A 14,815-nucleotide genomic window follows, 5' to 3' on the forward strand; every position below is an offset into this window, starting at 1 on the left:
ACAAGATAAAAATCTATACTGACATCCTATGGATTACTAAGGATTAACCATTATTACTACAATACCCATACTTCAAATGATCCTTACGGTTATAAAGAAGAGTCGAGAGATGTTTGGGGTTGTTTCAGTGAGTGTAAAATTGAGCTGTAAATGATTTCAACACATAACTGTGTAATAAAGAAATAATTTTATTTGACATGAAACAAATAGACCATTTCCTTTTGTCAATTCCTATAAAACAGGAATCTAATACTGTACAGAATAATCTGGTGGAATCTCTCTGCTATGATATGGCGTATGTGGTTTGTCTAGGACTGTCCTGATACAATATTGTCAGTTTGTCTTCCCTGACGGACTGTAACGTCAGTCCTGATCCTCTTGGATAGAATGTTTAAAATCTGACACTGATGTTCCTTCATTTTGTGTTTTTTTTTTTTTTTTTTTTTGCATGGGCTCTGATAAAATTTGCCTTTTTACTATGCATCTACCTCCTTATAGAGAACTCAGAGGGCTTCCACAAAGCACTGTGGAACAATATGTGGGGTTATAACAAATTAAATCTAAAACAATCGACAACAATAAAGTGCAGGAACTAAAGCTATTTGAATACTGTATGTTACAACAGCGTGTAAATTATAAAATGGCACGCTAATGAGGTAAATCTTGTGCTAACCTTTAATCAGTGATTAAACTTGTAGCAACTGGTCTTTGTGTGCAGCTGAGGATTCTTCTACCAAATATCACTTTTGAGTTAATTTTTTTTTTACATTGCTACCAGTGCAGACTTCTTCTTCCTTTGAGGCTTCTTCTCAGTCTGTGTTGTCTGAATGTTGCTGTAGCAGTTGCTACTGGCTCTCTTCATCTGGTACACCACCTTTGCTGCTTCATCAGAGAGAGCCTGCAGGGGAAACAAGTTCAGAAATCTGTGTCTAAGGAGTGATGCCTGATCCTGACCCAGTTCCATCTTTGAATTTTTTTTATAAATGAATTAAATATGTTTTATTTTATGAGATGATCAATACTACAGGTTAAGCATCAGATAGTCGGTGAGCTTGAGAGGGGCTGTCTGCTGGACAGCTAGGCTAGCTCTTTCTAGGCTAGCTCTAGCTAGGCTAGCTATTTCCCCACAAGGCTACAAGGTGTTTACATTGAGCATTGCCTTTGTTCCTTTTTTATATCAAACACAGCTGTTATTACTTTTTTTTATATTGACCATTGCCTTCATTACTTTTTTTATATCGACCATGAAATAAATTTGACAAAAAAGAAAAGAAAATCTAACTAACACACGGACAAATTATGTGTGGTTACCTGAGATTCAGTGGTGATGCCATCACAGATTGTTGTCATGGTGTCCATCCAGTTGCCATAGATACTCTCTTCCTTTTGGATTGGCCTCAGTTTACTATGATGCAGAGAGGTACATACACACACTTAGCTTAGCATGTAGCATACACCGATGAGCCAACATTATCACCATCTGGTCCAGTGAAAAACACTGATTATCAGATTTTCATGGGATCTGTCAGGGGTGGGATATATCAACATTATATGTCAATCTTTTGATGACTGCAAAAGTGGTCCGAAAAATAGAAAACAGGTGAACAGGAGAGAGACAGGGTTATTAATGTGTGTGGGGAGAGAAGGCTGGCCTGTGTGGTCCAAAAGCTCAAAATGTGCTGGTTCTGGTAGAACGGTTTTGTTTTAAATGGGGTGTCCATTCTGACTACTGTCCACTGCTGAAAGCTCCCACCATGGACACATGAGCATCACAACAGAGCCGCAACCATTGCCTTCTCCACACTCTCCACCCTCTCAACCTGCCTGTCTGAAATAAAGACATGAATGCAAACCAACTTCCTCCAACTAAACTGAAAATCCATAATCATCGGCCCCTAACCCCTCACCCGGGCCAATTCATTTTTGACACCCACCTCAACCTTGAACACCACATCAAACAGGTCACAATCCAGCCTTCCTCCACCTAAGAAACACTGTCCGTCTCCAACTATCTCTCTCCCCCCACAGTTGAAACCCTCATCCATGCTTTCATCACCTCCAGATTGGACTACTACAATGGCCTCCTCTGTGTTATACCCTCCATTGTTTTAAGATGTGTTCTTCAGTTTTTATCTTGTGTCTGCAAAGTGTCTTTGAGTTTCTGAAATGCGCTATATAAACAAAAATGTATTATAATAAATGTTGTCACTTAACCATTTGATGGTTTAGCGACGTATATTCTCAGCTTCTGCACCTTGCTGCTCTGCCCCTTATGTTTTTTTGCTTTACTTCAGACCATCTACACTCTACCTGATTCTTAGAAACTCATACCTGACTTGTTGGAGTAAGTCTTGTTGAGCATTCAGCTGCCTCTGTGCTTCCTGCACGCGACCCTCCATGGTTAAACTGGCACATAGCTGAGCGCAGTGAACACCGAGTACTGCCAGGTTGAGTGTTCCGGCAATAACCCGACTTGAGCCACAGGGAGGAGACAAAAATACTCATTAATCATCTCTGTCTGTGATATTATCACAGTGCTTTAAGAAAGCAGATACTGCAGCAGCTTTTTACCTGCTGGTGGTTACTGGTCGCTGTTCAGTAATGACTCGAGTGACTCTTTGTTGGTCTCTGGTCTTGAAGCTCAGCTGAAGTTGGAAAGGAACAGCGTCCTTCTGTAGGAAAACTGTCAAACACACACTGGTGTAGCACACAGTACCGTTAAATAAGAGATTATTACTGAGTTTGGAAGGACAACAACAGCAATACCTTGCATGTAATCTGGTTTTACAGCAAACTGGAAGGTGAGCTCCATCCCCTTTGTTACGTTGCCTATGTCTCTCAATAATTTGTGATTGTTTTCTTCCTCATAGGGAAAATACCTGCAGGGAAAGAGAGAAAGGACATTTAGAAATGTTTAAAATGATTGAAAACACATTTTGGAAGTGCCAAACGTGTATTTCACGTGTATTTATACAATTTTTATCCACAACCAAAGGACAAGACATTACATATGTCTGTATCTCAGGAAATGTACTAATTTATCACCTAACCATTTCTTACTGTACAATAATTTTAGTAGTTTCTCAAGTGCAGTACAAATATCTATGGAAGGTTATATGGAAGGTTCCTTATCCAGTTGGATAATTGTGTCATGCTGAAACAACCCCAAACATCTCTTGACACCTCTTTATAACCATGAGTTCCATCTGAAGTAATGGCTAATGCTTAGGATGTCTACATACATATACTACTTATTTATTATTTTGTGTTCCTCTTATCTTATTTTATTTTTTATCTCACCTTAATCTAAGTGTTTTTACACTGCCTTGCCCTGCCACTGTAGTAACTGTATCTCATCTTGGTCATCATTAAAGTCTGGTCTGGTATAATTAAAAAAAACTTGTCCCAGTATACATTGGCATTGACACATGGCCCCGGATCAGTCCACATTTTCATCACTGGCAGGTTTATTTTCATCATACATTCAATCATCACTCACACTCCATCAGCAGCGAGAAGGGTTGCCGTGACTCCCGTTGCTAGGATGTTGTCTACGGTGACTAACTCAATCTCTGTTGCCACAGTGCCGGTGCTGACGATGTTCACCTGTACAGTAGAGGGGTGAGAGGAGTTTATGAAATCTCTTTTATGAATCAAGTTTGAATAAATGCTTTTATGGGATAAGGTATTTATTATGTATGTAGCTACCTATACAGCATTTTATATATATATATTAAGTATCTTGTTTCTATAGTGTAATTTATGAATAAACCCTACACTCCCTTATTTTTACAAGGAAATTTAACTACTCTCAAAAATGACTATAATCTAAAGGCAAATACAAGAGCGATGAACTGTTTTTATATCTGTTTTTATTTTTTTTTGAGAAGAACTTGCTGCATCATGACCCATTCACAAATTCACCCCATCCTACTCACAAATGAACCCTATACCGTGGAACGCATCATTTGATACAGTGTCTGAGACCTCACCCACTTAATCAGTTCTTCTCTGAAAACCCTAAACGCTTGTCTGGCCCTGTGGTAGAATTTGTTTTTAATTTCAATTTTAATTTGTAATTTAGTTCTTTCTGATAAGAATGTATCATTGCTCTTTTTGCATTCAGACGTGTTGCTGTGTTAAATCGTGTGTGTGTCTCACCCGTCCTCCAGTAGCGTCAGCCAGTCTCCCAATGTCAGCCAGGCAACAGTCTGTCCCTTCAAATGTCATTATAGATATTATGACTCTAAAAAAAAACAAAAAAACACACAGAACGTTTTATCTTGTTCACACACATTTAATCAGGGCTGTAATTTGTAAAATGTGTTTTCAACATATGTGTTTTGTCCTCACCCACTCCCCACAGCCTGTAGAGCTAGTTGTCTATAGAAATACGGTGTAACATGAGCTGGGGACAGACAAGGGGTTTGGTCTATCTCACCAAGTCCAATGTTGGCTCTGCCATCTGTACACAAAATGACCTGCAAAACAGAAGAGCAGCAAACCACTTCAAATTGGACCATTGCTACTAGTGTGGGAACACTTCCACCAGAAAGAAATTTCTGCCCCCCCTGGCCCAGTTTAACTTATTGCTTGAGGACAAGCAAAATCATGTAAAAACCTCTCAGATTTATCTTGTGACATTTTGAAGGAGTCAGACAGTAGTTAGGGGTCATGTTGGGCACGTTCATGTGAAGATTCCATATGAACAGCGCCCTCTTGTGTTCTCTGTGACCTTGTAACTGGAAGTTTTCACTGTGGTCCAATTAGAAATAGAGGAGGTTAATGGTAAGTCAATATGTGTAGTCGGACAGAGATTTCTAAAATACTGATATTCCCAGTGATGCCATCGTTTTCTTTCATCCTGTCATAAGCCTGTTGCATTCACACCAGCAGTGAATTGCAAGCTACAACCAAAGCTACAACCAAAGCTACAGCTGACGTCCAACACTTGCTACTTGTCTGACGAGACGTGTGATATAAAAGTTGAGCGGGCTTTGGCTTTTTTATTCTTCATTTTCTCCACCTGTTGCCATATTTTAATGTGTTCACACTACAGGTGAGAAAAGTTTCAACCACAGAATCACTGGAACAGATCTTGACTGTAAGAAGTAGTGTAAAAAAAAAAACTAAGATGCCAGCTCAACTTTAAAGTCTCACATCCCGCCCGACGAGAGGCAATGTTGGACATCAACTTGTTGCTTCATACTGCAGGCTTCCGTTGAAACACTCTCTGAAATAAAAGTAAAGTGGTGTCGATATTCTCATCTGACTCTGGTCAAGAAAGTACGTTTGCCCTTTGCACTTGCTGACCTTTGACCCGGGGTACCTTGACGCCATAGCCACCGAGGCTAACACTGCAGGGCCAAGACACGTAGCTCCATGTTCTCTGAGGCTGAATATGCAGAAAATACACAAAACAGTAGTTTTTATTACATACACAAGACTATTTTTCACTGTTGCATACACACACACACACACACACACACACACACACACACACCACGTACTCTTTGACCCGCTGTATTAGTTGATCGTAGGTTTCAGCGATACAGTGTGGGATGCTGTAAGCAGTGCCTTGTTGCCATATGTGGTCGTAGTCAAACAACGCCCAATCTCTGAGAGTGACAGGAGTTCTTGTCCCATCACCATAAATTACAACCTGTAAGAAAAGCAGAGTGGGTTAGAGGATTGTGGGGTTTTATATCCAAAGCATGACCATGCTCTTCTGCAGGTTTTAGATATAATTTCTCGAAAATAAAGAAGTTTCTGACACACTTAAAAGTCAAGTGAAACCAAATGGAAAATATTGCAGCACTTTCCTTCAGAGGAAACCATCTGTTGTGAAAACACATCATGTCAATACATTATGGTAAACAGGAAGTTGTGTCTGCCTTTTTTTTTTTTTTTAATGCTGTGGCATGGCAGGTCACGTGTTTCCACATTACAGTTGCATGACACAATGTTAATAATGTGATGTTAACAACATGATTTTATGAATGTCTTTCTGCTTTGTTGTGGTCAATGCTCTGATCACAGAAGGCGTAATTTACTTTTATCTATGACATTAAATATACATATTATTCTCTATCATGTGGCTCCATGTAAAGGCTTTAAAAAAAAGCATTAATAATTAACCCTCATTCGGTTTGGAAACGTTGCTCTAGGAGTATGACATGAGACCATATATGCACACACAACCGGTCAAAAGTTTTACAACAGCACACTTATTCCACTTTTTTTTACTGAAAATTATTCAGTTTGTGTCATTGCACTCTGAAATGAAAGCATAGAACAAATAAGCAATTTGAGTTGAAAAAGAAATCATGGAATCAATTTATAGACCAAAATGTATTCTGAACTTTTGACTCAAAGTAGCCACCTTTGACAGATATAACAGCTGAACACACTCGTGGCATTCTTTCTACAATAGAAATCTAATATTCTTCAGAAAGTTCTTCCCAAGTCTGTTCCAGAAGTTCCCATAAATGTGTGGCTTGTAGGTTGCTTGGCTTTCACTCTTCTGTCCAGTTCATCCCAAACTAGCTTGATGAGGTTTAAGTCTGGAGACTGTGCTGGCCACTCCATGTTTTCAAGCTTACCATCCTGTTCTTTTTTCCTGAGGTAGTTCTGACATAGCTTGGACTTGTGTTTTGGGTCATTATCTTGCTGTAGGATGAACCTCTGACCAACCAAGCGAGGGTATTGCATTGGGCTGCAGAATGCTGTGGTAGCCGTTTTGGTTCAGGGTGCTGCTCACTCTGTACAAGTCACCGACCCTGGAATTTTGATTCACCAGTCCATAATACCTTCTTCCAGTCTTCAGTAATCCAATGGCGGTGTTTCGTGGCCCAGGAGAGCCTCTTTGTCTTATTCTGACATCTTAGCAATGGCTTTCTCGCTGCAACTCGTCCTGTCAACCTGCAGCTTGAAGTCTTCTCTTCACAGTTGAAACTGAGACTTGCTTGCCACGACTACTATTAAGCTGTGCTTGAAGCTGTTGTCCTGCGAGCAGCCTATCACGCAAGCTGTTAACTCTCAGAAACGTCCTCTGATTCAGTTGTGGCTTTGGGTCTGCCAGATCACTTCCTGTCAGTTTCCCCCAGCGCCTTTTGCCTTTTGATGGTGAAGAAAACTGTACTCACTGACACCTTGACTTCCTTTGCAATTTCCCTGTAGGAAAGACCTACATTTTTAAGTGTTATGATGGTCTGTCTCTCTTCCATTGTTAATTGCCTTTTTTACGCCATTTTGGTAGCAACACACTACTTTCTGCAGCACATTACTGTTCACCTGATGCTCATGAGGGTCTGGTACCACAGTGTGTTCCTACACTGCTTTTATACAGACAGAGAGGGTTGTAAGTAATCCAGAAAGGTTGGAACACCTGTAGGAATTAGTAGCACCAGCTTTCAAGGCTGATTCAACCTTCATTGCTGCAGAACAGCTTTAAATAAATTAACCCACTTCATGTTCCCTGAAAAAGGCCTTTTTGTATAATTCTGAAATGTACATTATTTTTCAGTTTTGGGTAACCAAACCTTTTTTTTAACCTCTGGCTGTTCAGTACTTACCTTTGTACCATTTCAAGCTATTCATTGGGCTTGCATGACTTGAACTGCAATAAATAACTGGAAAAATTAAGGTGTTCTAAAACTTTTGACTGGTAGTGTGTGTGTGTCTGTGTGTGTGTGTGTGTGTGTGTGTGTGTGTGTGTGTGTGTGCGTGTGTGTGTGTGTGTGTGTGTGCATATATAGAATTAAATAGCACAAGGTTCAAATTTATTAATTAAAAGGATGCATGCAAACAGTAACGCAATTCAGTTAAATTATTTACTAAATTTAAAAAAAAGTAGCCTGAAAGAATCATTATTATTATTATCTCCAACCTCATCGTTGAATGTCACCAGTGCCACTCTCCTGCGAGGGGACTCCTTCAGCATGGATGATAATGCCCTCTGAAGAGCATCCTGAATACCCTGAGAAAGCATTAAAAAAAGCTTCTTCACATGTCTACCATGTAAACATTACAGTCTGCCAGTCAGTCAGCCATAGATTTGAATCCATTTACCGTCATATAACAATACTTCTTGACTTATGAGCACATGGCTCAGGGAGTAAGAAGAAGAGTTGGGAGTACAGAGGTTGTAGGTTTAAGTCCCATAAGTATGCTCGATCTTATCTTACCTCTAGTCTGGATATGTACGCTGGAGAGCCACTGGGTGACGGAACCTGGAGCAGAGCAAATATCATAATGAAAATCACACTTTTATATAATTTTTAAACAATGCTCTACTGTGATGTGTTTGTCCATTAAGTTAATGTCATTGGTTAATATTTATGTTTCTGCATTGGAATCATGCTGTTACAACAGACTGGCTAAACTGATGCATTATCTATGACGTGCCCACACTTCCTCCAGACCCACCTGTGTTTTTGTTTGATTATTTACTGCACTCTCCTCTTCCTCCACCACTTACAAGGAAATGTTGGATATACTATACTTATTTATTTATTTTTCCCAACTCTCACAGTCCTATGGGACTTATGGAGTAGTCGACATGATTTCACATCGTGTTTCCATAGCGTCAAATAACCGAACAAAAGAAAACTTATCAGAAAAATACATACAGATACTGCAGCCAGACATCAGGGGGAGGTCTTCTCCCTTGACTTCACATATGAGGAACTGTTTGTCATCCATCTTTATACAATCTATGCTATCTATTTTGAGGTCTCCTTTCTTTTTCCATAAAATTTGTGATACATTAGCCTGGCCAAGAAAAAAATACCTCTCTAGCAATTGGTTGGAGTAACAAACTATGCATTCTGCCTCTCAACAAATGCCTTCAGTCGCTGTTAACTGTTCGTCTTTTAAAGTTACATTTGCATCAATATCCTTTACAAAGGACGATACATAGTGGACATGACGCGCTACATATCACCAAACTTGCTCATTGTTTGAAGTCAAGATAAACTTCATCATCCACAGATTTCTCTGTGGTGGAAAGTTGGGAGTTGTTCCATTGGAAACTGATTATTACCGGAACAACAACTCACTTCTCCAGCGGCAGCCAGTTTGCTGTAGACTATTTAAAGCAGGCTTTAGCCACGGTAGCTGTTACTGCTTAAACAAGCACCCTCTATTTCGATCAATTCCATGTATGCTGATGCATAAACAAAGGGAAATATGATCAAGTTTTAGACACCTGCTATCCAGCTGTTGGCACCTTGAAGCCACCCAGGCTAAAAGTTAGCAAGCTAATGACCAAGTAACTTAATGCTGAACTTTCAATATATTAACCTACCATTCACTTCCATCATTTCTGAAAATCTCAGCAAATACATCACAATTTGTGAGCTAAGGCTTGAAGTTTTTCTTCAGTTGTGAGGCTGTGAATACTACAAGAAGGCAGAAGACTCATAGGTTTGGAACCACTAGACTACATGTGATTCCTGTAATCTGTGTAAACTGGACATTTAATAGAGGAATGTTATTAAGTGGAGCATTTTGACATTAATATATATGTGTACTTTTATGTGCAAAAGGTCTTCCACGACTGCTTTTCCAAACACACACCTCTGTTGTGACGCTCATGCTGCCGGATATGTCCACACAGAAAACGACAAGCGCGTCCTCCAAGTTCTGGTAGTCATCATCGGTTTGCTTTGGTAGGTAAACGTCATCACTGCGCACACCTGCACGCTGACCAATGCACACTATGTTCTCATTGTTGTCTACGCTGTTTTGACGTCCGCAGAACTCACACAGCCATACCTGCAAAAGAGAGGGGCATTATAATACGTAAAAGGTTGAAAAAAATATTTTGGGGGAAAGACACCACTTACGGTTTTCTGTATGGAACTCAGACATGACAAGGCAGCACTACATTTCCCACAGATCACTGGGGTTTGAAAACTCTCCATGCCTGAGTCTGGTTAGAGAAGGAGAGAAAGAAACATGATATAAAAAGCAAACACAAATACAATATAGAACAAAGCATGTTTGTGTGTGTCCTTTAACCTTGGCTGATGTCGACCAGCTTCCCAAGCCCAAGGGAGACGACGTTGACATTGGCTATCACCCTGCTTTCTCCTTCCAGCTTGTCAACTGATAAAACATGGAGAAGGAATTAAAAAAACAAATAAAAAGAGAGGGGTGGGTGGGAAAAAGAGTGAACACAACTCACGTCTGGGAGGGACCGGAGGAGGGAGGCTGAGAGGAATGAGAGGAGGCTGAAAGGAGGTGAAACAAGGGGGAGGAAGGGAGCTAGGTCGAGGTTTCCTGAAACGACGAGGAGGCAGCGGTGGAGGAGGTGGAACTGAAGTAACAGAGAGAGACGTGTTTCAACATCAGTATACATTTAAATGAAATCTAAAACCTTTGCTTTGTTATAACTTACTACAGCATTGTTAAAGGATTTATGGTGTTAAAGGATTTATATATATATATAAAACTCAGTTATTTCTAATTTAATTTCACATTGCCTAATTATTTAACTAATTATCCAAACAATTACCATATTCCTATTGTATTACACTTTTATACATTAAATTTTTATTATATCTACTAATAAGCATTATACAATTTTATATATAAAATATTAATAATTCATTTAAATTAAATGATTAAAATAACATTTTATGTTGTTATAAAATGTACACGTCTTTTATTTAATATTAATCTGGCTTATTTTATTGAAGATTCTCATTTGTAAAAGTCTGTCATATTGTAATGATCATTGCCTGACATGTTGACTATTTCTTAGATCTCCTTAGGTCATCATGAATCATGTCTTTATTGAGAGAGTGTTAAAGCAGTGAACAGAAACAGAGATTTTGAGCTTTGTCAGCATTAGTGTCACAGTCTTTAACACGGTTACAATGCTGCTTGTGTCAATTCATAGATCAAATTTATCTGACTGCGTATTTTGGAGTTTCCCTTGTTGAACTGCTATCTGCAGCATCTCCTACATTGTCGTACATTTTGCAAGCATGCCCCCCCACACACACGCACACTCAAACGTTAGTACTTAATATGCTTTCCTGTTATTTCACTGCAATACTCTTGAGAACACTCAAGACAGAAAAACAACATTTTAGAGATGTTGACCTTTATGAATTCTGAGTTTATGCACTTATGTAGAAAAAAAATTACCTTCATGTTGTTTATTAACCACAGAGTTGTCGTATTCAGTTTCGATCAAAGAAACACCTGTGCATTGCAGAGAGAGAGAAAAGCCACAAGGGAACTAAAACTCATCCATTCTACCCATGAATTTAATTATATTATAATAAGGCAAAGTACTGTACGGATTGGGTTAAAAAAATGCATTTTAAATTACCTGCTCCATTCGGCCTCCAATTACATACGACATGACTGCAGGCAAACTCCATCTGAGACATGTAAAGACACAGCAACTTTTAATTAATTAATCAATGAAATGAATCCGTCTTTTTTATTATTTATTTATTTATTTTAAAGTTGATGAGAAAGAGAGATATGTGAATGTAAGACAGTAAAATCTGACAAATCAGCAGTCTGACAAATGTAAATGAGCCTGGCTTCGTCGATCTGGTGTCACCACATTAGCCCGGCCTTGATTTGGGTGTTTTTCTAGTTAACAGGTGGCTTTGAAATGCAAGCAGACATTTCCTGTTTGAACGTTGAATGTCGTTGAACGTTGACGGGAAAGAGAACAACAGGGTTAACGGCAGCCTTCGGAAGGTTAAGCTTGGAATATATGTGTATCATAGTGACTTTAATGGCTGATTGATAGGTGTATTAACTGTAGTTTATGTTTATTAATACTGCGCTAAAGTACGGGTACAGACACGAGTGAGTTCAACATGAAAGAAGTAGTGGAGGAGTTTGAGCAATTACATTAAAATAGAATGTCTTTATACAGTGTACAACGAGATTAGGAAAAATTTACTAGATTTGGGGGATGATGCACTGAGCACATGTCGCACCAAGCTCCTATAATCTACTTTGCGTTTTCAGACTCTGAGCTCCCATCTTCTAACTTCTTAACTAATGTCTTCTCTATTTCTCGTCATGCAATTCTGTGCTCCTGCTGTATAGCATGTTAACTGCCATCCTGCCATCCTGTAGTTGTGTGTTTCTGACCTGTAGAGCTCCATACTACATTTGTTGTCTTGGTCTCATCAGTCTGCCCAGTCTTTATGGCCTGCAATTATCCACTCGCTCCAACCGGCCTACCTCTTATATTTTCAAACTGTCATGTAAAATCATCAGCTACATCTCGTATTTGTATCATTATCAGATTCTGCACGTGCTGTTTAGTTCATAGACATATGAGCTGTGTTCTTTTCAAGGTTTCTTCCTGTTAAAAGGGAGTTTTTCCTTACCACCGTGACCTTCGGGCTTGCTCTGGAGGTTTCTGACTGGATTTTGTAAAGCGTCTTGAGAACATTTGTATTGTTATTGATGGTATATAAATAAAATTGAATCGAACTGAATATCTTTCTATTCTGTTCATTAACTTGACTTTCTTTGTTTCTGACTTGTTGTAATTTAGACATGTATTTAATGATCTAATGTGTTTTCATTTTTCCTGCACTGAACTCAATCGATTTGCTTTCATACAGAAAGCTTAAACATACAATTCTGATGAATGAATCATAGTCATTTTTCAAATAAAAACTTGCTTGTCCCAGTGCTGTGGATCACACATAAGAAAAAGTGAGGGAGAGGTATGTGAGGTATGGTAAAACAACCAAAAACAAACCAAAACAATTCTTGTTTTGTGTTATGGCCCAACCAGTTTCAAAAGCCATTAAAAAAAAACCTGGTTTAACTGGAACTCTATACATTTACAAACACAGTTACATTCAGTCTAGATGAATACTGTTAAAGATAAATTTCATCATTTTGGGGGTTAAGAGTATTAATTTTGCTTAAAGAAGACTCAAAAACTCAAAACGGAATGAGCTAATCAGATAGAAATCCACCAGAAAAAAATCCACGTGCTATAAACTGTATCTCATTTGAGTGAGACATTTTGTAACATTTAGTCATAGCTAACTCAGCTGTTTCTAGTCAGTGTGCTAATCTAAGCTAACCTAACTGTGTCACAACTTTAATGTACAGATTTATGAGTCCTCATGAGTTGCTTGCTGTCTGCCTTAGATCCACTTAAGTTTCACCTCTTCCCATTCTTGAAATTACAGGAGTTAGGAGGAGCGTAGGCACTGCCAAGGTGGCGCTGACCAGAGACAACACACTGAGCTTCAAAAACAAGAAACCTATGATTAATGCCATGAAGGGTCACACATCTTTACATAATCGTTTTAACTCATTTGATTACACACAAACATTTTTTAACATTTATTCCCAGCTAACTCAGCTGTTCAGTCTCTGTCTTAAGGTAAGCTAACCTTGTCACAATTGTAGCTTCTTAGTTAATGTACAGATTTAATAGTGGTATCTTCAGAAATGTCACCATTCTTATACCTGTACAGGGCAGCTTCTATTTTATTTATTATTTACAACTCAGTCTTAAATTAGAACAAAGCTTACAGTTATTTATAATTAAAGGTGTAGGTGTCCTCAGACCCAGACCAGATCCTATTTTTGAAATAGACGGAAGTCAGGTAGGTGGCAGGTCAGGAGCTGCTAAGACGGTGGCGACCAGAGAAATCACACAGAGCCTCAAAAACAAGAAACATATGAGCGACATCACAGAGGGGTTTATATAATTACATTACAATTAAATCTCTTTCGTTTAGTACACACAGAAAATAAAGTGTATATAACACTTTAATTATAATTATAGCCATTTTAGCTCCGGCCTGTTAGCGACAGGTCTCACAGTTAACAGTTAGTGGTATCGATCCCCTCAGAATGATCAGGAGCATTAATGAGCGTATTCCCCGAAAACGTTTAAGTTACTTTAGCACATTCAGAGTTGTTGATAGCAACTACTCTAAACCCAAGCACAAAATGTCTACAGTTGAGTCCGACCTTCTTGCTAAACTGCAAAGCGGTTGCAGTAATTACTTTAATTCCTTCTTTGACATTTGATTCTGTGGTCAGATAAGCATGAAACTTTGCATTTACAAGCACTACAGTTTGTCTGGTTTTGCTTGGTTAATCATTCACCACCAACAGCAGGTGCCATTTTCTTTTATTTCTTTTCATAATTGATTTTTCTTTTTCCAGAAGCGAAACGCTATAAACATGGCAACACTCATGGCAGTATTAAAATGACCTACATAAATAAATAAATAACATTATATTTAAAAGAATGAATTAAAAAAGGCCCCAATACAGTCCCTAAACGCAACGTTAAACAATAGGACTTTATCAAAGGTCGAACACTTTCGTTTCCTTATTTGATTATGCACAATTCCCGGGATATATACAAAGTGTGCACACTTCACGTTCTTGTCAATGTAGTAGACGTGTACCACTACGATTCTCGTCACAAACAACGGTATGGATGTTTAAAAAATTGACAAACACAAATGATTTTCTCAGACTTGACAACGTCAGCTGACACGAGATTTTCGTGTGTTATCACAGCGAACACACACAGAACGCAACAAGATGTCGTTTACCTTTGTCGTGCTCTCAGCGCAGTGGTGAAACCCAAACTCAAAGTGAGTGCTTCTAACGAAGCGGCTTTATCTGTCAAAGTGTGGGCGTGTTAAGTCTTCACATGCAACGCTCCGTGTGTTCCAGGAAGTAGAAGGCTTGGTAGATGACAGGAAAAAAAAAATGTGTGAAGACTGAAATGAAAGTTAAAAGGAAGAGAAGGAGAGTTGTATGTTTTAGGTGAAAACCACACGTG

General features: G+C 38.8%; 1 protein-coding gene across 2 annotated transcripts; it reads right to left on the bottom strand.

Annotated features, from left to right (window-relative positions):
* Positions 1–168: 168 nt before the first annotated feature.
* Positions 169–14,798, bottom strand: si:dkey-9k7.3 (circularly permutated Ras protein 1). Of its 2 annotated transcripts, XM_047592247.1 has the most exons (20): positions 14,583–14,798; positions 11,345–11,396; positions 11,158–11,214; positions 10,190–10,321; positions 10,024–10,110; positions 9,849–9,934; positions 9,580–9,777; positions 8,187–8,231; positions 7,889–7,978; positions 5,511–5,662; positions 5,314–5,395; positions 4,354–4,481; positions 4,162–4,246; positions 3,500–3,606; positions 2,767–2,879; positions 2,572–2,683; positions 2,332–2,472; positions 1,312–1,405; positions 725–898; positions 169–691 (listed from the first exon to the last, which is right to left on the bottom strand). In XM_047592247.1, the coding sequence occupies exons 2-19, from the start codon at positions 11,394–11,396 to the stop codon at positions 764–766; spliced, it is 1,896 nt and encodes a 631-aa protein (XP_047448203.1). In that variant the 5' UTR covers positions 14,583–14,798; the 3' UTR covers positions 169–691; positions 725–763. The 2 variants fall into 2 exon arrangements, with proteins under 2 accessions (XP_047448203.1, XP_047448216.1); XM_047592260.1 differs by lacking the exon at positions 14,583–14,798 and adding an exon at positions 13,543–13,673 and having other exon boundaries at positions 169–898.
* Positions 14,799–14,815: the final 17 nt, after the last annotated feature.

The sequence above is a fragment of the Mugil cephalus genome, chromosome 1, assembly GCF_022458985.1.
Source record: "Mugil cephalus isolate CIBA_MC_2020 chromosome 1, CIBA_Mcephalus_1.1, whole genome shotgun sequence".
Classification (NCBI taxonomy): domain Eukaryota; kingdom Metazoa; phylum Chordata; class Actinopteri; order Mugiliformes; family Mugilidae; genus Mugil; species Mugil cephalus.

Excerpts from the sequence above, each read along its gene's own strand:
- si:dkey-9k7.3 (XM_047592247.1), bottom strand. The coding sequence starts at position 11,396 with ATGGAGTTTGCCTGCAGTCATGTCGTATGTAATTGGAGGCCGAATGGA. Across the intron at positions 5,663-7,888 it reads TGGTGACATTCAACGATGAG|GTTGTAATTTATGGTGATGG; the intron begins GTTGGAGATAAT and ends CTTTTCTTACAG. Across the intron at positions 4,482-5,313 it reads CAAGGTACCCCGGGTCAAAG|GTCATTTTGTGTACAGATGG; the intron begins GTCAGCAAGTGC and ends TCTGTTTTGCAG.